At 40.3% G+C, this 24,434-nt stretch overlaps 1 protein-coding gene across 1 annotated transcript in view; it reads left to right on the top strand.

Moving 5' to 3' along the window:
* PLXND1 (plexin D1) overlaps nt 1-24,434 on the top strand; it is a gene marked incomplete at its 5' end in the record, with an annotated part of 188,054 nt that overhangs the window by 130,048 nt on the left and 33,572 nt on the right. The window contains 3 exons of the mRNA XM_081319699.1: nt 1,176-1,374; nt 18,238-18,384; nt 23,938-24,094. Of these exons, the coding sequence (XP_081175825.1) occupies nt 1,176-1,374; nt 18,238-18,384; nt 23,938-24,094 (503 nt within the window). The remainder of the gene's footprint in view (nt 1-1,175; nt 1,375-18,237; nt 18,385-23,937; nt 24,095-24,434) is intronic.

Raw genomic sequence — 24,434 nt, forward strand, 5'->3', positions numbered from 1 at the left:
TTTCTAACTAACTTCAAATCTTTCTTTAAATCTATTTCACAGAGCCTTAGCATTTAAAAACTTTCCCAAGTCTATTTTAAAATCACCCTTTTGCTGTAGATTGTAAAATAAAAAGGCCAAAGAAAGGACTTACAAAGTTGGAAACATGTAATTTTCTTTCTTTTTAAACGGATGGAAGAGAACCTCAACCAGCAACTGGCAGATTTGTGATTCCAAAGGATTTCAATCTTAAAGAAACAAAAAGTGATTTTAAAAAATTAAGTCTGGATGAACCCTGAGGCCATAAAAGGCTGCATTTACAGCTTGATGGAACCCACAACTCCCAGGTGATCACAAGAGGCTGCAAAAATACCTATTTCTGCCAGTTACTCACAAAAACCTGCAACCCAGAGTATTTGTGGGCAATCTCTAGTTCTCTTTTTATTCCAGAGATAACTTTGGCAGTCCAAATCCCACATCGACCTTTTTACCCTAATGCAATAATGTGAAATAGAAACAGTGTGTTAGCTTGCCTTGCCTCGCTAATTTTTAAACATACACTTGGGGAGCAGCCTTGATGGCAACAAGTTGAGCATATATGGCTTGCCAACTTTTGTAAGAAGAACCATTCAGTACCCACAACATCAGATTTTGAACCACATGAAAAATGGATAATAAAGAAAATTTCTTGTAGATGCTCTAATTGACAAATGGCAGAATCACAGATAGTGACAGGTTATATTACCTTATACTAAAAAAATAGAAATAAGAAATATGAAAGGAGCTAAGTAGAAGGACCATTCCCTGAACCATTCCCATTTTTATCGTTAATGTAGATCTGAACAAGAGCTGTATCTGCAATGAAATATATCTTTCTTTAGAAATCAAATGTTCCTGCTGTTCTTGTCGTGCTTTAAAAACATTGCCGTGCTGTAGCTCAACTTGCAGGTGTTAACCTTCTCTATTATTATCCCTTTTTTCTTGTAACGATTGGCATCCATTTCTGTCAAAGGGTGGCATAATACAATGTGATTATGCACAGCTGTGATACATATGGCTTGAAACATCAACACTTTTGAGGAGCTTTGTGAAAGCAGTTTGGAAGGTTACCATGGTTTTAATTTCTGTTCATGTTGATTGATGAATCGCATGTTGTATTATCAGTCTCAATTATTATTCATTAACTCTTTCTTCAGATGCAATCTGGCCTCCTTGCTTACTGTTGCATTGCATGGGAAACTGGAGTACTACACCAGCATCATGAAGGACCTCTTGGTAGATCTCATTGATGCTTCTGCTTCTAAAAACCCCAAGCTTATGCTGAGAAGGACAGAATCTGTGGTTGAAAAGATGCTGACCAACTGGATGTCAATCTGCATGTACAGCTTTCTCAGAGTAAGAAATTGGGAAGTGAAAACTTCCCTAATTGTGGCAGGTATCCTTATGGATGTGTATGAAAAAGACTGGACATGTAAGATCTTCAATATATAGTTTTCCATTTTACTCACTTTAATACTAGTTATCTAATTTTCTGTGTTGTCAAAGTATGAAAAACTGACAAGACAGAAATATCATTTTCTTTTTTTAAAAAAATCATAAGTCCTGGATACATTTTAACACTGAAGTTATTAATTTAAATTTAGGACAGGTAACATTCCATCGTCTTATTATGATACGTCAAATCACAAGAACAGGTAGTGTACTAAATTAGTCTGATATGTCAACCTGTATTTGGACTTTATTGGAGGTTTTATCAATATCATTTGGAAGTTTTGCATAGCCTTTTAGTTGTTCTGCATTCCGGTATTGTTGTATTCATGCATTTTTATACTACTCCACAAGAAAAAATAAGTTAGATATGTCATTATTACTCAACCTTCCCAGCAACACCTTTGGACATATAAAACGTAGAGTTTGTGAGCTGCCTGGACCACCCAGAAAACTGAGGAACTATTGAATTGCTAAAAGTCGGAAGAAAAGCTAATACATAAGCAGCTGTGGCAATTTAAAAATACAATGTATTTGAGCATTTGAGTAAAGATTTCAACAAGCAATAACTCTTTCAAAGCTGCAGTGGAATTCATATGTTGCAATACAGGGAACATCACTTTTATCATTGTAATGTAGTTAAAACAGTAATTTACATGCCAAGAAAAGGCCTTGTGTATGGCAACTTAATTCTAATATTTAGCAGATATGTAAGCTGCAAAGATTACCTTTTCTACACAAAAACAAGGTTTCTAATTGGTGATGCTGTGGAATTTCCGTATTCATTTCTTTATTATTCAGTTTTTGTTTCAGAATCACTCAAGTTTTGCAATAATAATTTAATTAAGACTATTCACATTGGCCACATTTCTTTTCAAGAAACTTTGTCTGCTTTTAGGAAACTACTAACTGGTATTTCCATAGCCAGGCTAACCTAATAAATCCAAGTGTAAGCTGCAGCTATTTATGCAAATCTCAGTAATGGGCTGAACTTACAAATATTGTCTATATAATCTTAGGAGATCCCGGCTTTCAAGAAATTCTCAAATTTTAGTGTTCTTTGAATAACTAAGCTTAGAAATTTTTTCAGAGGTAACTTAAATTTTAAAACATGCTTACCCTAAATGTCCATTGTCTTCATACACTCAGGATTCTTCCAACTATTTCTCTAATTCCTATAAAATTATTTTGGGAATCCTTCATTTGGTAAATACTCTACATGTGCGTTTACACGTTTTTCCCCACTAACATGCCAGACATATTTTGATTTCCCAGGGAAAATTCACTAATAAAAAACAGCCTTTTTTAAAAAAAAAGAAATCTGAATGATATGTATGCTTGAACATAGTTATCTTTTCATGTTTGCATTTCTCTGAATTTTACTATGCAGTAATAACCAAGTAAAAAATATATAATAGTGTAAGTTTAAGAACTATTTACACAGGTTCAAGGATTAGTGAAAAGTGTTGCCAGAAATGAGAAATAATTTTTATTTGCATAAATATATGTATACATTTTTTACTTGTACACTTTTTTGCCTGATTTCAGTTTTTTCTATCACTTGTTGTTATTTTTCTGCATTATCCTTACTTCCAACAGTATGAATGTGTGTGTGCATGCACGTGTTTGTGTGTGCAGAAACAAAACAGAACATATTGTACCTAAAAAAAAGAGATTGTTAAAAGTAAAGCATTCATCTGTGCCAATGCTTAATTCCCTCAAATAAGTGCTCCTGGACTGTAGTTTTAATGTACACGGTGTTGACTCATTCCTTTCTTTTGTTTATACATTTACATTATCTTTAACAAAGATTATGGTATAAATGCTATAATTATCAAACAGCAGCACCATAAAATACGTTTACCTAGAATTCCCTCATTAAAGAAAATACTTATAGTATTTGATTATAGACATTCAGGGTCTAAAATTTAAATCAAGTTATTCCTGTATTAATTTATTTAGTATATTTATAGGCCCCTCATTTTAATATACATCACTCTGGGTTGTTGTTGTTGTTGTTGTTGTTAGTTGCGAAGTCGTGTCCGACCCATCGCGACCCTATGGACAATGTTCCTCCAGGCTTTCCTGTCCTCTACCATCTTCTGGAGTCCATTTAAGCTCACGTCACTCTGGGTAGCGTACAATGAAAACAATAAAAAACAACAACCAGAGTAAAATTAAAATTAAAATAATACAAAGTAGCAGCCGAAGAGGACTTACAATCACTGAAAGAAGCCCTAATATGGGCTTCCCATGTTATCAGGACCCCCAGGCTTAAATGTTTTCAGTGCTTTGCAAAAGGCCGTTGTATGCTTGATGTCCGGCAAGGCTGTATACTGTCGCCTTGCCTATTTAACTTATATGCAGAGCACATCATGAGAAAGGCAGGGCTAGAGGAGTCAAAAGTTGGAATTAAGATTGCTGGAAGAAATATCAACAACCTAAGATATGCAGATGATACCACTCTAATGGCAGAAAGTGAAGAGGAACTGAAGAGTCTCTTGTTGCGAGTGAAGAAGGAGAGTGCAAAAGTTGGGTTGAAACTAAACATTAAGAAAACCAAGATCATGGCATCCGGCCCTCTCAATTCCTGGCAAATAGATGGGGAAGAAATGGAGGTAGTGACAGATTTTATTTTCCTGGGCTCCAAGATCACTGCAGATGGGGACTGTAGTCAAGAAATTAAAAGACGCTTGCTCCTCGGGAGGAAAGCCATGGCAAATCTAGACAGCACACTAAAAAGCAGAGACATCACCCTGTCAACAAAAGTGCGTATAGTCAAGGCTATGGTCTTCCCAGTTGCAATGTATGGCAGTGAAAGTTGGACCATAAGAAAGGCTGAGCGCAAAAGAATTGAGGCCTTTGAACTCTGGTGCTGGAGAAGACTCCTGCGAGTCCCTTGGACTGCAAGGCGATCAAACCGGTCAGTCCTAGAAGAGATCAACCCTGACTGCTCTTTAGAAGGCCAGATCCTGAAGCTAAAACTCAAATACTTTGGCCACCTAATGAGGAGGAAGGACTCGCTGGAGAAGAGCCTAATGCTGGGAAAGATTGAGGGCAATAGAAGAAGGGGACGACAGAGAATGAGGTGGCTGGATGGAGTCACTGAAGCAGTAGGCGTGAGCCTAAATGGACTCCAGAAGATGGTAGAGGACAGGAAAGCCTGGAGGAACATTGTCCATAGGGTCGCGATGGGTCGGACACGACTTCGCAACTAACAACAACAACAATGCTTGATGTTAGCCATTCAATAAATTACAAATAGGGAAAAGTAAGAAACATGTTGGAATTTTTTTTTAAAATGTGGTGCTAAAATCTACTGATCTTGCATAAAGTCACTGTAAGAAAGCAGAAACCTCTCTTGAGAGAAAAGAACTCAGTTGGAATCTGATACCACCAAAGCTGACTGCCTAATATCTCCTGAAGGGGAATATAAAGCAACAGTATATAATTTTCTGGAAGGAAATCAAGTTTTATCCTATGGGATTTGAGTAGGATATCTTATAAAAGAAATTAATATCTGCAGCTTTCAGGCCTCTTTTTCTTTCAATACCTTAATTCCAGTACAAGTGAAGAAAGAATTGTGCATCGACTAGCATCTTTAATACCATGGATCCTATTTTATGAGCATATGAGGGCAAGGGACTTGTTTGAAGGAAGTATTTGAAGCACATAGGAACGATAAAAGATAAAAGGGTTGTAGTAGGAAATTGAAATATAGTTTAAAATCCCCAACCATTAATCTAAAACATGAACTGTTTTGTAAATAATTTGCGCATCCTGCCCCCTTCTTTTAAATCTGAGATTATCCTAGCTATAAGAAAGAAAAGAAGAGGCAGATGTTGTAGACATACACTGATTCTTCATGTAAAATGTGATAGTAGAGTAATTTTTTGATATTTTGCAGAGCAATATGATTGGCTGAATCTGAAATACCCTGCCAGTAAGCTAGACAATTTGAAAGCGGGTTGATTTTAACAAGGATGAGACAGTGCTATCTTTCCATCTGTTGTTTAGACAGAAAGCGTTCAAACTCAGGTAGACCTTGCTTACTATCTACCTTAGATAGCAACAATTTGCAGTTACAACAGTGGTGAAAAAATAATTTTACAGCACACTTCCCACACCCCTTAGCATATAGGTTGAATAAATAAGAAGAAAGTATAAGGCCTTGATCAGAGTCCTAATCTAACTTCATCTTGTAATACTAGAGATTTTTGTAAGTATGGAATATTTCCTAAGATATCTTGGATGTTGACATCTGTACTGAATAGAATTTCATATGCTCTTCCATCTTTTGTGAATCGGATACTATCTGTCCACTAGCATCATGTAGCCCACTAAATTGAGATTGGAAACTCCATATAAGTTCAGAAATTGTTTGGAAGACATTCTTGATAGTTCTGTATCTGTTTCCATTCTCACCATCTTTATAGATGTCATAATGCTGCTTCTTGTTTCTTCTAACAGCCTCTGGAATTCTTTATTTTGTTCCTTCATGAAATTGTTGTCTTTTTTGGCTTTGGTTTATCTTCCTGGCAATTTGCACCATGTGTTCAGTCATCCGGTTACTTTCTTCTGTTTTTTATTTTTAATCTTTGACAGTCTCTTTTCACATTCATCCTTAATAATTTACGGTATTTGTTTTCATTCCACAATTCCTTTGGTTCCCTATTAGTAAAACATCAAACCGATTGCTGATGTTTTCCTTGAAAATGGTGGTATATGTTCAAAATCATATCATGGAAACTGTCCGGCTTTATTCTTCCACTTTGGTTTAACTTGAAATCTGCATGTGACCAATTCATGTTCTGTTTGACAGAAAGATGCAGGCTACATCTTTGCTATTATCACTGATCTCTGCCTCTGCATTAATCGTATAATCCCGTGGTGGCGAACCTTTGGCATGCATGCCACAGGTGGCACACAGAGCCCTCTCTGTGGTCATGTGCACCATCGCCCCAGTCCTAGGCCTTCAGTCCCGTCCATGAGAAACCTACATCAATACCCACGCAGGGTAAGGTTGCTGCGCCCGTCCCCGCCTCCCCCAAGCGGTTTTTTATTAACTGCCTTTACTAACTCTTTCAGCTGCATTCCATTTCTGCGTTCACTTCTCAGCCTTCGCCGCGTGTTTGTGGGACTATCGGTAAAAAAAAAGTTTTATCAGACTTTCTAACTTCTCTTGAGGTGTCAAGAAGTAAAGCACTTGGGGGAGGTTAGTAAAAAAAAAGATTGGGGGAAGTGAGGGCATCTGGGTGGGGACGGGTGCAGCAATCTTACCCTGCATGGTGGCAGGAGGGTGGGGCATGTGCCCTTCCCATGCCAGACCAGCCTCTGCAGCCCGAGGGTGGCCGTGCTGGGCAGCGGTGGGCAGGGCGTTGAGGTGGGGGCTTGCAGGCCAACCAAAACAGCAGGTAGAGCATGGAGGCTTGGAGAGGAAGGGTGCGGGAATGGGCGGTCGGGCCATTGGCAAGAGCAACATGTCTGAGTGGAAAGTGGCCTCAGAACAAGTGGGGCAGGTAAGGAAAGAAATCCTCAATCCCCCATAGAAACTGCATTTCTTTCCTTACCTGACTCCCAGCCCTGTGCCATTTCTCCTTCGCGATCCGCCACTGCGTGCAAGGAAACAAAAGAATTTTTTGGGGGGGAAAGATCAGTCAATCAATTCCAACTTCTCGTTGGAATTCGAAGTTGGAATTGATTGACTGACCTTTTATTCCCCAGAAAAACTTCCTTTGTTTCCTTGCACGCAGCAGCTGTGTTTTTATCCGGCCTGCCTCAACCTCCCAGGCAAGCCATCCAATTGTGAGGAGAGGATGGGTGGATGCTGGTGAGAGCCCCAGCCAATGGCGGGATGGTGAGTTGGTGGGAGAATATGTTTTTTCCCCAGTTTCTCCCTCACGCGGTGAAGGACACGCTTATGCTTTGGCCACGCCCCCTTCTTCTCCTCTCACCTATTTGCATTTTTACCTCAGGGCCCGGCTGAGAGGTTTAGGCCTCGCTTGCAGCCTCGACCTCCCTTAGGGCAGCCAAGCCTGGTGATGACGAGGCCACTGCTGCTGCTGCTTCTGAGGCAGGTCCCTCGCTAGGTGGTACAGAACGCGAGCCCCAGCCTCCACCAGTGCTGCTGCTGCCACAATGCCAGCCAAAAGGAAACTGGTGCCACCGGCCCTCAACATCACCCTCACCATCGCCGAGGGACCCAGCCCCACCAGTGGTTGGAATGGGGCTGCTGGAGTGGGGTGCCAGTTATGGGTCTGAGGGAGCTGGTGAAGGGCAAGGTATTTGTGAGGGTCAGCTGGGGTGAGCAAGAAAAAAGGAGGAAAATTTGCTCCTGGAAGGTTATTTCGGGGTTGTATGGAGCTGAGGCGATGAAAGGTCGGGGAACTGCTGGGAGGGAGGATGTGGTCGACCTTTGGAGGAGCATCCCAAACCACGAACAGGAGTGGTGGTGCCGCGTCCAGGTGAAGCCCCAAGAGGTAGGCAAAGCTGGAGGTGGTGGAGCAGCTCGGAGGAACCGGGAATGCCGGTGCTGGTGATTGAGAGAAACTTCATTGGCCTTTAGGGTCCAGGAAATGGTGGAGGAAGGATGGGGGCATTGGGATGTGCCCCATGGGAAAGAGGAAGGCAGGTTCTTCTGCCCTGAGATGGTCCGGAATGCCAATCAAGGAGAATATTTCTGGCTCAGAGTTAAAATGAAGGGTCCTTGGCGGGGGGTGTCTCTGAGGATGGTGGTTTTCTTGCAGACGTTTTAGGACCCAAAGTGGGATAATACTGTAAGTGAACTAACGATGTTACCTAGTTTGGGTCATGAGATGTCTACAAGAAAGCCACAAAGCTCAGAGAGGACCAAGGAACCCACAACCGCCCTCCTCCTCCTCTTCTTTTTTTCTCCTCCAGTCCACAAACCCCATTCTCTTCTGGCATGGCTGATGTTACCTTTGGGTCATGAAATGTCTGCAAGAAATGCTGAATGGAAATCGCACCCCTGACCTGCCCCCTGTCTCGCCTCGCCTCACCCCGCTGGATGAGCCTCTTGCCCACCGTCCCACCTGCCAGAGACCCCCTGGATCTCCCCCAACCATGCCCAGTCCCCACAGGTGTCCCACCCCACGAGCAACATTGAGGTGGCCACACCCACCCCGGCCACACCCACCCAGTCTGCCATGACCATTGCAGCCATTCCCACCCAGTGGCCATGCCCACCCAGCACCCGACGATAAATAAGTGGGGTTTGGGTTGCAGTTTGGGCACTCAATCTCTAAAATTTTTGCCATCATTGGTCTACTTGATTCCTCTGTGCTTCATCTGATGTTGTTAATGTATATAGGCATTATTTTAATTGTTTAATTTTAGGTTAGCAATGAAGAAATCACTGGATTGGCAGAAATCATTCTCCTACTTCTTTTTGTTTTTCTTTGGCCATACAACCCAACTATATTTTCCTCCTTAATGTTTCTAATTTTAGCATGCCAATCACAAACCTCAAGCAACTAATCTTGCTAGCACGTTCTGTCTATTTTAAATTGAGTGTGACTATAAAACTCATCATTTCCTCTTCATCATCATCAGTGGTTAAAACATAAACTTGTCATCTTAAAGAGATGTCCATGAAGAATGATTTACATTATTTAGTCACATTGTGGGCAAGTACTGTTCTTGCCATTCCTTTTATTTTTCTTCACGTCCTGAGTATGATCTAACTGAAATGTGTACAGTTCCAGTTCACCTCAATCTGCAGTCATGTAAAATATCGGTCCGTAACTAATTTATTTCTACTTTCGCTATGTTCTGTTTTCCCATGTTCTTAAGTTCCATGTTTTCACTGTATTTGGATTTTCTTTTCCTGCATGGTAATATCAGTTTTAATCTGGTCATGTCATAAACGCTATTAGTACTCCAGAGGATCCTCAGGTCTTTAAGAAGTCACTTCCTTAGTGAATGCTGTCCAAGCTGAGAGGCCTGTCATGCAGCATTACATTGTCAGTGGCATTATGTTGTATGTTCATGTGGCTTTCTCAGTAAAACACAGGAGTGGTTTACCATTGCCTTCTCCCATGCACTATGAAATTATTGCCTTTATCAGTATCATTAAAGCAACAATCCATTTCCAATCCATCTTTCTGTTATCCCTGCTGCCAAAATATAAATGCTTGCTTACTTTAACCAGGCAACTGACACAACTTTCACTCCTTGGGTGACCCTGCTGGGAGTGTAGGCTTTTTCTGATCTAGCAAGTAAATGCAGAAATGCTAGTGGGAAAGGAAATTCAGCAATGAATTGCTGTCCTTCACTTGTCTCTATTAAACCTGTAGGGATGCCACTGCTAAAGAGATTTATTTCTGAGGAAGAATCGAGATTGGCTGTTTGAATGGAACAAATTATGCCACTTTATTTTGGCTACTTTACAAACTGGAAGAAAGCATAGTAAGGTAGCTGTCTTGATAAGCCTCTGTTTTCATTGAATGCAATCTGTAGATTTTGAACCTACTTATAACAACTGAAATAAGTGTCTTTTTAATCCCCCCCTAGATGAGATACCAGGGATTATCCTGTGCACAGAAAGAATAATTTTAGATGGCGTTTGAAGCATCACAAATCTATTTCCTTTTCAGACTTGGGAATAGTTGTAAATCATCCAGCTATTTGCTCTGTAGGAAACATAAAGCAGTGACATTTCTTCCTGCTTTGGAACTAGTAAAGGAAGTCAAGGGCAACTGAAAACAAAATTGCAAACCTCTGACAAAGAGTGCCGCATTGAATTTAGTTTAGGAGAGGCTTCTGGATATATCCAAATGCTGCTGAAGTTGAGTCCCCTAAGGTGGAGACTTATGTTGGAGGTGGTGACCACAAACTGTTAGGGTTAGGACCATCAGATAAATACATTTATAAATATTTTTTTCAATTTTCTTACTAAAATTGACTCTTACCACTTTCTTACAATATCTTTAACTATCCAATTCCAATAGTCTGTGATTCTCAACAGTCAGTATTTATAGATAAGGCTTTCGTTGATCTGTGCAAGTCCTTGCTTTTTAGAGCTCACTCTGGTCTAATTGCAGCAGCAGATTTTTTTTCCTCAAAAATCATTATCGGTTTTTTTTTTTTTGGGGTAGTAGAACGCCAAGCATGAAGAGATTCATTTTGGTACCAGTGTTGAATATCAATTGTGAGTGGTAGTATCTTCTTAAAAATATTCTGCTGTAAAGAAACATTATTTTTCAAATTTTATAGTGAGCCTAAAGTCTTAAAAAAACACTGCCTTTATTTTAGCGGGACCTTTTATCCAATAGCTGAAAGAAGAGTTTTGCCCACTTTTCTGTGGTTGATATTGTGGCTATCCAAATTCTCTGCACACCTTTTCCAATTCCTGGATCCCTACATTTTCTGGCTGTAGCCAAGAGTTCAATATAAAGCTTTTCTTCTGTTGAGCTGCCAAACAAAGATGGTAATGATCAGGAATAAACAATCACAGTAATCAACATTATACCTTGCTATAAAACTCTTAATACCCAGTTTGTTTGTCTTCAACACTCTACTCATTTTCAGTCTTTACTCCTTAATATATGACATAGCAAACTAGAAAAGTTCTTTTCTTGATGAAATTAGACAATTCAGCATATTGACTGATGGTAGGTGTCCAAGAGAGTCATCAGTCATTTGCTTTCCATCATCTGTTTCCAAAACACTTTCATGAAGAGGGCAGTGTTAATGAATGAAAATTCAAAATAGACTTCCAAAAATCAATTTTGTTCTATGGAACTATAACTCCACAGTGTTTTCATTTCATTGCTCTGTGGCCATTTATATGTGGTAACTGTAATGAGATTTTTATTCAATCTGTTGATACCATAACCTCTAATTCTACCCGCACTTTTAATTTCCAAAAACCAATTCAACAGATTTCTAGAATCATAGAAAATAAATCATAACTTTTTGTAATTGTTGAAGGCTTTTTCCTTTTTCCAGTAGAGAAATGGAATTTTTAAAAATTATTTGCATCATCTTAATTGGTTTCTATATACACTGTATATATAAAATATGCTAGTCAGATATGTCCAAAATGTACCTAATTTGTTTCTGCGAAACAAATCCACTTATGTAAGTTGTTTTTGTACCGATATTAACTTACTCTCTTGTAGCATTAGTCCATGAGACATATGTGATGTTAGATCTGTTTTTTGTTTTTCAATTATTCCTATTAATCACATCTATTTGAAACAGCTGCTGCAAAAGATCTCTAACAATCGTGTGGTGAAAAAAATTCCTGCTGCTTACATTTTTCCTCATAAGTTAGCATTACATGATGTACACATTTGTTTTACATTAATGCCCTCCCAAATACTCTATCTATTTGTGTTGCAGAACAGAAAATTGAAAGACAAGCATTCTAATAATGCAAACTTTCAAAATAGTCGTAGTTATCCATTGTATAAGCAAAAGGCAACTGCAATGACAAACATATATTTCAATAAGTATCTTTATGTAAGAATCTGCCTACCTTCTTTATTGCCCCAATCAAACTGTTCAACATTTAATTAAAAAATCTGTTTTGTTCTCAGTGGAGAGTAAATTGGACTAGGCTAGCCTCAGTCCTTCATGGTTGTCAATCTGCAAGACTTCATTTGATTCATCAGACTTAATCAAAGCTATGGGTACTATTAGTGTGAATGTGTATATGTGTGAACAGTGTGAATACATAGGTAGATGAATCTCTTTCATGGAATTCCCATCTTGATGTTTCCCATACTCTAGGATGCTCATGATCAGTGGGAATGTGGTTTCTCACGGTAAGTAAAGAAGTTGAGACAGTAATTTACTGCAACAATAGCAATAGACGTATATATTGCTTCACAGTGCTTTAAAGCCCTCTGTAAGCAGTATACAGAGTCAGGAAATTACCCCCAATAATCTGGGTCCCCATTTTACTGACCTCGGAAGGATGGAAGGCTGAGTCAACCTTGAATGATGAGGATTGAACTGGTTGTAATCAGCAGAATTATTCTGCAATACTGCAATCAAACCACCACACCAGCACCGCTTTTACCTAGTATTACTTAGTAATATAAATACTGTTAAGTCTAATTTGGACCTTTAAGGGTAAATTTATAATACCACTCCAGTATCTTTTTCTTCTTTTTATATTTTCTTGTTTGGTTCAGATTTTGGCTGAAATTTTGTAGATAGATAGATAGATAGATAGATAGATAGATAGATAGATAGATAGATAGATAGATAGATGTATACACTCAAAAATGGTTTTTAAAACAAATTATCTGACAAATTAACTGAAAGCATTTGATAGAAATGCTATGCCTCAATTCTGACTTCATTTTAAATTGTGGTTAAGAAAGCTTACAGTTATTAAATAATAGTTTGCAAAAGATTAGGTAACTTGAATTTGAATATATGTATAAGCATGATCTGTGCTAATTGTGGTTAGGTATAAATCGATGTCTTATAGCTATATTTCAACAAATACCAAGAATAATCTTTAAATTATGATATACTGTTACATTTAACAGAGTAGATTCTGAACAGAAGGTTTTTCATTTGCTATGATATTTATAAAAATATGAAGTTGTAGGGAATTTATTCTGTATTTAAGTGAGAAAGAAATTGTGGTGTTTCCCCATAGAGGTCTAGATTTACCATAGTCAGTATACAGGTAGTCCTTGCATATTGGCTGCCTTGCTTTGCAACTGTTTGAAGTTTTTAGAATAAAACATAATAGATTTTGTTTGTTTGCATTCTAGGCATTTTATAGTTCATTTTAACATGGTTCCATAAACTTGAGTTTAGATGGTATACAAAGTTTTCTTACATTATGATGATATATGAAAACCTTGCTTTCTAGAATTAACACAATACATTGTGTTTGGACAACATGCTGTGCTTGAACCAGCTACTTTATAGCATAGCATAAAGTTGTCTCAGTATAAGAATAACATATAAATTTGCCTGATATTCTATTTTATGTTTTTCAAGTGGCCATTTAGATTGAGGCATATAGAAAAGCAGCTTGAAAACATCATATAAGGAACATTTGAAAGAAAGATGCCAATTTGCAATTTTTATTCATGCAAGTTATTTTTATGTTCAGCATTACTTTGAAGGAACCATATTACAGTCACAAGTCAAAATGTCTTATTAAAAAAACACAGTGGAAAAATATATTTTTTTCTTTTAAGACAGCCTGTTAATCATTTTCTCTCACAAAAAAATCCAAGTCATTTCCAAAACTATTTCCCACAATAATTTTATAAAACATTCCAAGCATTGCTATTTCATCAGCAATTGTTTTCTATGTATTTCCTTCTCCATTTTTAAATGTGTTTCTTAGCCCAAATAACAAAAAAATATATCATGTAGTGTCGTTCTTTCTTCAGTAGTAAACCTTGCCATTAAACCTGTTGCAAAATACTGCAGCAGTAAGTGAAAAGCCCTAGCCTAGCTTTTTTTTTGTAGCAGTATGTTTCAAAACAAAGTAGAAAAAATTCATGCACTCTGTTTAATCAGATGCAGTATATGTGATGCCATGGCAATAAATACTAGTTCTGTCAGTATGGCCTCCTCATAAAGCACATTCACTAGCTTTGGAAGCAGCTTTATGATTGACACGTATTTTGTTTCTGAGACTTTAATAGATTTTGTGTGGAGGTTTAGCCTTGTTTGTTGGAGGACAGGGTGTTGATGTATTGGAGAAGGAACTTAAATCTGAAGTTTACTGCAGATCCAGAATGCATAACTGGCCTTGATTTTTCAGAGGCCTGGATCTACATTTAGTGTATAGCTACTCACTAGACCACTGTAGGTTCATAGCAAAATCAGCTTTCCAGCAAGCATTCTTGAAACTCTATTCTCTGCAATTTTGTAAGTGAAGCTAAAGGAATAGTACTAAATACACTAACCTAGGAGGGTGTTTCTGGACTGCTTGGAGAGTTCATACTGCTACCCCTCAGAATCTATTAGCCAAGTATTCAATTTTTTCCTTCTGAAAGAAAGTGGATAATTGGAGGTAAACACTGAAAAAACCCCTCTCCCTCTAAAATGAGAATGATTTAATATCATAATCTGACATGTAATACCACTTTACCACATTATTATTATTATTATTATTATTATTATTATTATTATTATTATTATTATTATTATTATTATTATTATTATTATTATTATTATTTAGATTTATATACCGCCCTTTCCCGAAGAACTCAGGGTGGTTTACAGGATATTTAAAAGAAAATCAATACAAAAGTTAAAACAATTAAAAAAGATTAAATGAAACCCTGAGAGAAAATAAAAACCCCAGTTAAAATTAAAAATTAAAAATTCTCAGCCTAGAGACATTAATATTTTTTCTGTTCTATCCCTATAAATTAAATAAGCATATTTCTCATCTAGTGACAATGCAACTGTTGCGAAATGTATCCCCCCCAAAAATTAAATGAGTAAAATGAAAACAGGTTAAATTGATAACAACAGCTCCAGTAAGAAGTGAACATCTAGCAAAGTGTTAGCAAAATCTTCAAATGAATAAATTAGAATTATTATCATTTTATCAGAAGAAATTATGCTGATGAAAAATTAAATCTTGGCACTACAAAACAGATGGTATACACCCATGGACAGCCGTGTTTATATTGCTGAGATCAACTGAGCGAAAGCTCCCTGTGGGAGAGGCACAGTTGCATCACAAAAGTAAATACACCCCTTAATGAATGAAACAAATATTACTATTAACTAATGACATTAAGAGGGCTTCCTTAATTTGATATGAATTTAATCAGAAAAATTCCTTTTGGATTCTTCAAACGTCTATACACAAAATGTTAATAAAGTTACTGCTATCCAATTTGAATGTTGCCATGTAAAGTAAATACTGAATTAAAAGTTTGTGGAAATTTCATTTTTTAAATAGTTAGCTAGTTAGTTAGTTAGTATAGCCATCCACCTCAAGCCAGTGACTCTGGGCAGCAAACAATCATAAAAATAGTTAAAACAGCTAAAACACAATACATAAAAGAAATTAAATATCAATAACAGCCAAGACATATTATAATCCATTGTTGTCAACATAACCAGGAAATAGGGCCCTTCGCATACTCGGGGCCCTGGACCCTGGCACATAGCCAGGTCTTCAAGGCTTTCCAAAAAGCCCACAGTGTAAGATCAATTCTGGAGGTAGAATGTTCGATAGAGTAGGGGTTAACAGCAGAGAAGGCACATCTCCTGGCCCCACCAGCCGACATTCCTTGGCTGATGGAATCCACAGCATATCAATTCTGATGGGCCAGATTGGATGGTTAAAACAACTGGGAGAAGATGGTCTCTCAGATAAGATTTTAAGATTTAAGATTTATTGAGATTTTTATACCGCCCTTCTCCCAAAGGGACTCAGGGCGGTTCACAGGGCATAAATATAAACAACAGTACAAACATTAAAAGATAATTAAATTAATGCCCAAGTTAAAACCAGAATAATAAAACAAACCTATAAAAAACCCAAGTACCCCCATCAGGCCAGACCCGCTAGTTCAAATAAATGGGTCTTCAACCCGCGACAGAAGGATCGGAGGTCTGATGCCATCCGGAGCTCAACCGGCAGTTGGTTCCATAACACCGGAGCACCCACAGAGAAGGCCCTCCCCCTGGGGGCCACCAGTCGACATTCCCTGACAGGAGGCACCCTGAGGAGGCCCTCTCTGTGGGCGCGCACAGGGCGGAGGGGAGTCGACGCCGGCAGCAGGTGGTCCTCGAGGTATCGCGGACCCATGCCATGTAGGGACTTAAAGATCATAACCAAAACCTTGAACCTTACCCGGAAGACAACTGGTAACCAATGCAGCTCACGGAGCAAAGGTGTAACATGGGAGTACCGGGAAACTCCCAAGACAACTCTCGCGGCCGCATTCTGTACCAGTTGGAGCCTCCGAGTAGTCTTCAAGGGAAGTCCCATGTAGAGAGCGTTACAGTAGTCTAGGCGAGAGGTCACGAGCGCATGAGTGACCGTACACAAGGCCTCCCGGTCCAGATAGGGCCGCAACTGGCGCACCAGGCGAACCTGGGCAAAAGCCCCCCTAGTCACGGCCACTATGTGATCCTCCAAAGTGAGTCGTGAATCTAGGAGGACTCCCAAGTTGCGAGCCCTATCCACAGGGGGTAAAAGCTCACCCCCCATAGAAAGAGGTGGAACATCCCAGGTGTCTCGGGAAGCCGGAATGTACAGCCACTCAGTCTTGTCAGGGTTGAGTTGAAGTCTGTTCCTCCCCATCCAGACCCGAACCGCCTCCAGGCAACGGGACATCACAGCGAGGGCATCACTGGGGTGGTTTGGGGTCGAAATAAAAAGTTGGGTATCATCAGCATATTGATGATACCCAACTCCAAAACCACGAATGATCTCACCCAGCGGTTTCATATAGATGTTGAACAGGAGAGGCGAGAGGACCGACCCCTGAGGAACTCCACAAGCGAGAGTCCTAGGGGTCGACCTCTGCCCCCCTGCCAACACCAACTGCGAGCGTCCCAGGAGATAGGAGGAGAACCACTGCAAAACCGTGCCTCCCACTCCCAATCCCCTGAGACGCTGCAGCAGGATACCCTGGTCGATGGTATCGAAAGCCGCCGAGAGGTCTAATAGGACTAGGACAGAGGAATACCCCCTATCCCGAGCCCTCCAGAGATCATTCACCAGAGCGACCAATGCCGTCTCCGTGCTGTGCCCGGGCCTGAAACCCGATTGGTAAGGGTCCAGATAACTCAGTTCCAAGCCATGAAAGCAGTGGTGGGATTCAGCCAGTTTGCACCACTTCAGCAGAACCGGTAGCCCAGAACGGACTTCCGGAAGTGGCATCCACACAGAGAATCTGTTGTTCACATATTTGAATCTCACCACTGCATGAAGGGCTTTAAAGTTGACAAGTAGCCGCTTGATTTGCACCTGGAAACACACCTACAAACAATGCAACTCTTACATGTATCATGTAGTTGACACCATTTAGAACCTGTGCAGCTACGTTCTGTCCCTGCTGAAGCTTCTGTATGTTCCTTAAGTACAACCCTATGTAGATCATGTGGCAGTAGTCCAAATGGGAGGTTTCAAGGGCATGAGAGACAATGAACAAATCCTCCTGGATGCAAATGGTACACACAAGGTGTGCAAATGCCCTCTTAGCCATGGCTAACACCTGCTCCAGCAGGAATTGTGAGTCCAAGAAGACCCCCAAATTGCACATCAGGTTCATCTAAGGCAGTGCCACCTTATCCAGGAAGCATCCAAAGCCACGGTCTTGCTTGGGTTGAGTCTAAACCCATAATGCCCCATCCAGGTTTCTCACCCTCCAGGCATTGAGACAAGATATCCAGGGCATCACGCAGGCAGGAGAGACAAAGCTGGGGACCATCAGCATATTGATGAAAGCTCACCTCAAGTCATTGGATCACCTCACCCAGATCTATCTTCTCTGTAGAGGTCCATATAAATATTGTAATTGTACAGGATATTGAACAAAGCTAAATTGTATAGTTGTTCCTGTACTATAATTTTTCAGCCTGAATGCTTTCATGTTGGTACTTAAATCTTCTCATAAGTGAATAATTTTATTTGCTTTTGTAGGGTGATAAGTAGCTCTTTGGGGTTACTTTTTAATACACTAGTATTACAACTAGAGGTGTGAATTACCCTTTGTATATATGGGCAATGTTATAAAAAACCGTCCATTGTTAGTTTATGTTCAGAAAGTCATAGCTTGTTATTTCATCTAATAGGAAACAGTTGGGGAGCCTTTTTTCCTGCTGTTGTGTGCTATTAAACAACAAATCAATAAAGGATCTATTGATGCCATCACTGGAAAAGCAAGATATACACTTAATGAAGAATGGTTATTGAGAGAAAACATTGAAGCAAAGCCAAGGGTAAGAAGTTCCTTTTTCTTGTTTTTAATAAAAATGTGTTTGTTACTTTGCCTATGAGGCTTTTATAACCAGGACACCTTAAGGTTTGAAGGCATGTTTGATGCAACTAAAAGGCTGATACCTCTTTCTGAGTGCGTATCTCTGTTCTGAAATTCAGAAATGCATCCTGTTCCTAAGCAACCACCACGAAGTAACTTATTCCCTTGATAGACAAAGTGGCTGAAGCTGTGACCAGAGACAAAAGGGACAGCAGGGATCAAATCATGATTTTTCTAAGTGTTCATTCAGTTAGCAGGCTCCCCTGAGATTGGAAAACTTCTTCCCAAACTAAATTAGTTTTTTCACTTATAACTCGGGGGTTTTTTTCCCTCAAAAAGATAAGTCATTTTTTTTTAGTAACAGCAGCTCCAGTGACGTATCAATTCTCCTTGAATTGGAGGACCGTGCAGAGGGGAGTATTTTCCAACTTAAATGTACTATAAAAGATAGGTCTTGAAAATGGATCGTGTCTAGTGAGATAACTAGTCAAAACACAAAATCACTGCAGTGGCGTAGCGTGGGTTGTCAGCACCCGGGGCAAGGCAAGTAATTTGCGCCCCCTAACCTGTGGATTTTAGCATTCGAGTCTCTTCCACTAGCTCAGGAATTCTGGGAGTTGAAGTCCATGAGTCATAAAAGAGCCAAGGTTGCCTACCCCTGAGTTAGGTTCAAGGCAAAAAAGGGTCTCTGGAGAAGAGGGAAAATGCTAGTTTAAAACTGAAACAAGGCAACTTTAAGGTGCCTCAGCTGTGATTTAGGATGAGACAAAGAGAGGACATGGCGTTGAAAATGGTTAATGGGGCATGTTTGTTCCACTCTTAGTGGACGTCAGGATAAACCCCACAAGAGAATGACCTTACAACAGATGTGAATAGGCTTGGACTACCGTACGTTTGTAGGTTGAGTGCATACATCACATGGAGCGATGATGGGCTTCATCAAGATTTATGATCCCACAATTGGCTAGTTTTCTCCATCTTGTCCTAAACCCTGGATACCAACCACGGTTTATGGCTTAGCATGTGGCGTGGGGTTGACCCAACATGTTAGGCGACAAACAATGACTTCCAACTTACAATGCCTCAGCTTCCCAAGGTTATTCCAAAGCCGGAAAAGCCAACCAACCCACCCTGCAGCTTTGCCTGCTTAGGCTGTACCCCAGGAATTCATACTTGCTGCGGCGCCCGACCTATTTTCTGCCCAGACGCTGCTTATCCAAGCCAAGCCGCCTCCTTCTCTTTGGCACCTCGCCCCAAAGATTCGCCGGCCTGGCTGGAAACTCTCGCTGCTGGCGACGTGTGTCGGGGGGGCGGTCCCGATCGCCTCCTGCAGGGGGAACCGAGTGGCCGCAGAGAGTCAATACGGCAGGAGGAGGAGGAGGAGGAGGAGCAGCAGCAGCAGCAAGCAGCCGCAGGTACGGCAGCTGCAGTTGTTATCTTTACCTCCGGGAAAGGAGGAGACGGGGGCGGGAGCTGGGTCGGGGGGGCCGGGCTTGCAGGTTGAGAGCCAAGCGGAGGAGAGCCGCGGCGGGAGAAAGAGAGGGAGGCAAGTCACCGCCAAGCCTCCCCACCCCCACCCGAGAAAGGAGGTGATCCGCAGCCGCGAGAGGACGGGATCCCGCTCTGGCTGGGCGCAGCGAATGCGGTTGCTTTCTACGCTCCGCCCGCTCGCTCGCTCGCTCACTCACTCGCTCCTCTGACCCTCGGCGAAGCGGAATCGTCCCCCTCCGGCGAGCTTAATGGGCGCCCCCCCAGATGTTGCGCCCGGTGCGGCCGGCCCCCCCTGCACCCCCCACGCTACGCCACTGAATCACTGAGGTTGACAAGTCATAATGTACCCAAAGTACAGTTTTCTTAGGAATTATATAGATCAGATACCTATTGTCCAAATTTTATTACCTATTCTGTACATCAAATGGTAGCAATTGTGCAAACATATATGAAATATGCAATTCTTAAAATGTTAGTATTGCTAAGACCTGAAAGACAGAGTATATATTGAATCATCAGTTCATAGATGATGAAAACAGTTGCTACCATGGTTCCCTGAAAATAAGACCTACCTCGAAAATAAGCCCTAGCTTGATTTTTGGGGGTGGACCTAAGCCCTACACCAAAAATAAGCCTAGTTTTGGGACAAGGTACACACCTAAAATCAAGTTAGGATCGGGGTGGGGGGGTGGAGCTGCCCCACGCACTGCACACCCGCTTACCGTTGCAGCCAGGCCTCACATGAATTAACACCTGTCTCGCCTCGCCAGACCAGTTCTTCTACACCGCCCCCCCAGCCTCCATTTCACTGGCAGAGGCCTTCCAGAAAGGCCTCTGCAGTCAAGAACCGAGCTACAGATTCAATCCGTAGCTTGGTTATCAGCTGCAGAGGCCTTTCCGGAAGGCCTTTGACAGCGAAATGCAGGCCACGTGCATCAATCCGAAGCTCCATTTTCAGCTGCAGAGGCATTTCCTTCAGCTGCAAAAGAAGTGGGCCAGCTGGGCAGGGCTGTTGGTGCCGCCGCTGCGAGGTGAGACCATGGAAAAGTCACCCCCCAAAAATAAGACCTGGTGCCTCTTTTGGAAGCAAAAAAATAAAATAAGACTGGGTCTTATTTTGGGGAAAACATGGTAGTTATTCAAGGTTATGCTGCTTTTAATACAAATATTACAGGAATTGTATTGAAAAATTATGCTGTTTTATAATTCTACTGAAAAATTATGTTTTTTGTAAGCTAGTTCATACTAGGTGGAGGAATGTGTTAAATTCAGTCTGTTAGTAAATGCAGCAGTAAAAATGTCTGCAAAATGGAAATTAAACTCTGCATTTGACTGCAGTTGGGTAAATCTTAAAGAATAGTCCCACAATCAGTGGGCTCACTCAGAAGTTATGATGGTGTAAATGGGAACAGCATTGGGGCACTGAACCTTTTGCCTTACTGCCATATCCCCATTCCTAGCTGAATGATAACTTACGGTGCAGAATGGAAGGGAAGCTTTGTCTTTCATGAATCCATATGAATAAATTGGGAAAAATCTATTTGAGTCTTTGTTTACTAGTGACTGAAATAGAAATGAATGGACAGTGCCATTCAGAGATATCATTAAGAGCACACAAATAGTCCACAACTGATTCTTTTTTGAAAATGCATATATAAAAAATGTTCCCATGAGACAAGCAGAACTGTCTACAACTCGCAATACCTATGACGGTATATTGAATAGTTGAGGTCAGGGAACAGTGGTACAAAGCCAATCTGCTATCATAACATAATTCATTTAACTTTTATACTTCCCATCTCTCAACAGCTCTGGTTTATAAGACTTTCAGATATGTAGGACTGAATGTATAAAATACAAAAGACAGCATAGAGGCAGTCCTTAGCTTACAACAGTTCATTTAGCGACTCTTCTAAATTACAGTGGCACTAAAAGAAAATGACTTATGACTGTTTTTCACACTTACGATTGTTGCAGCTTCCACGTGGTCATGTGATCAGAATTCAGCTGCTTGGCAACTGACTCACATTTATGACAGTTGCGGTGTCCCAGAGTCACGTAATCGCCTTTTATGAACTTCTGACAAGCAAAGTCAATGGGGAAGCCAGATCCACTTAACAACTGTGTTACTAACTTAACAAATGCAGCGATTCACTTAATAACTATCACAAGAAAAGTTGTAAAATAGGGAAAAATTCATTTAACAACTGGTCTCACTTAGCAACAGAAATTTTGGGCTCAGTTGTGATCCAAAGTCAAGGACTAGCAGTATTTTACTGTCCAAAAGAGGAAGCCAATTTGATTTGCTGGCTAAGGCAAGAGGTCTCCAATCTTTTGGGCACAGGGACCGGTGCCATGGAGAAAGGGTGTGGGTTTGAATACTGCCTACATCCTGAGGATGGAGCTTTGCTTGTTTGTGCAGCCTGCTTGCTGGCGTGCTGCGGACCGGTGCCGGTCCACAGACCAGGGGTTGGGGACCCCTGGGCTAAGGTATTGGATTAGAAAGCAGGGGCCATGCTTCCTGTTATGCCTTGATCATGAAAACCAGCTGGGAGTTCTATGGGCCAATCATTCTCTTTCAGCCCAACCCACGTCACAGATTGTTGTAGTATGCAAAATAGGAAGTGGAAGCATATAGACACATACTCCACCTCAAATTCATCCAAGAGCAAAGGTAGAATAACAAATCAAATCAAATGCTCTTGTGAAATCATATTCATAAGATATCACCACCTATACATTTGGAACACTTCTGTATATTTCTTGTGAACATACTGTACCTGATTATATGTAGTTACACTGCTTATAGCTGAATATTGTTTTAATGGAATAAAATCCTGAATTAAATATTCAGGAATAGAATCTTGACATGTTCAGTTGTCAAGAGTAGTCTTCAGCTAATGTCTGTTCCCAAATAGTAAAAAAAACATAGTTTCTCTCTTGAGGTATTTTGCTCTTTTTGAATCAACTAGCTAGTACATTATAGCTAGTTAATTCAAAAGGAGCACAAAAATTTAAGAGAGAACACTGTGGTTTACAAATGCAAATTCTCATAAATATCTTCTTATTGCTACAAATGCTGCATGGGCCTTATTATTCCAAAGAGCAAAATAAATTGTAAAGCTTTCTTAAACTGTGTCATGTCCAGCTGCATTTAAAGATGTATTTGATTGCTCTTCTGTATTTTTTAAAAATCCAACTATATTTAATAAGCTAAAATACAAGGCAGAGGGATTTTAGCAAAGCTTTCTCCCTAATGTGGTTTTTTAAAAAAAAAATGTTTGGGGGGGGGGTTGTCTTGTAGAGAAGTATTTCATCATATCAACCTTCATTTGCAGTCTGAAGTAGTTAAGTTAAGACACATGTCTAGGTTTTATCTGCTTATATTTATGAGAATTATGTCAATGCAGCAGTGGTAGCAACAAGAAGACACAGAAGCTCAGGTTGCTAAATGTAATTTCTACTTAGCCCAGGGAAGAGCCAAGGTCATTTATTATGTAGTAGATCTATGTTACATCTCTCTCTCTCTCTCTCTCTCTCTCTCTCTCTCTCTCTCTCTCTCTCTCTCTCTCTCTCTCTCTCTCTCTCTCTCTCTCTCTCTCTCTCTCTCTCTCTCATGCAGAGAGAGAGAGAGAGTTCATAATCATTCTAAGGCAAAGTAAATTATCAGTTTGCCATTCACTGTAGCCATATTCGCTGGTGCTAAAAAATGAATTTATGGAAGAAAATGGCAACTGCATGATATTGTTCCTGTATTTCAGACCTTAAGTTCATAGACAGGACAGTTCAAGGGGAGCTTAACAATGTTCTCATACCGCCTTGAATAAAACAGTCAATACCAATTTACTGAGCTGTAAATCAGTGCTTTTCACTAGCTTTAACATTCACCTCTTGCCATCCCTCTCTCTTTTAATATACGGTAGTTAGATTTGCCAAGGATTCTTGGAGTCTATAGTTCATATGCTTTCCATGCTTATAACTTGTGCATATCACCTACAACCTTAGCAACCTTCTCCCTCCACAGAATCTTAATGTGTCTTTCCAAGGCTGTGGAATGGACTCTTTGAGTGTTCGGGTGATGGATACAGATACTCTCAGTCAAGTTAAAGAGAAGATACTTGAAGCCTTTTGCAAAAATATTCCATACTCCCAATGGCCAAGAGTGGAAGATGTTGATCTAGGTAAGTAAGGTGTTTTTTTTTTGTTCAGAAACACTAGCTTTTATCTTTAGGATATGAATGCTCATCATATGCAAGATAACATTCAGACATGGAATATCTGCCCTTAGTGTTTTTCTTTGATCAGCTGCTTGGGAAATAAGCAGTGTTTTAAGAGATTTGGTATTTATTTTGCTTGTTTTCAAAAATTCACTTTGCCATTAAGAGTGCTTATGTTACATACAAGCAAAATAATCCCCAAACCTATAACTTCCAGGAACAAAAAATGACAGAGATAGGTTGAATTGAGGTGGAGCGTGTGTGTGTGCGTGCACGTGTATGTTCATGTGTGTGTGTAAAAGAT

The sequence above is a fragment of the Vipera berus genome (genome assembly GCF_964194415.1).
Source record: "Vipera berus genome assembly, chromosome: 2".
Taxonomy (NCBI): domain Eukaryota; kingdom Metazoa; phylum Chordata; class Lepidosauria; order Squamata; family Viperidae; genus Vipera; species Vipera berus.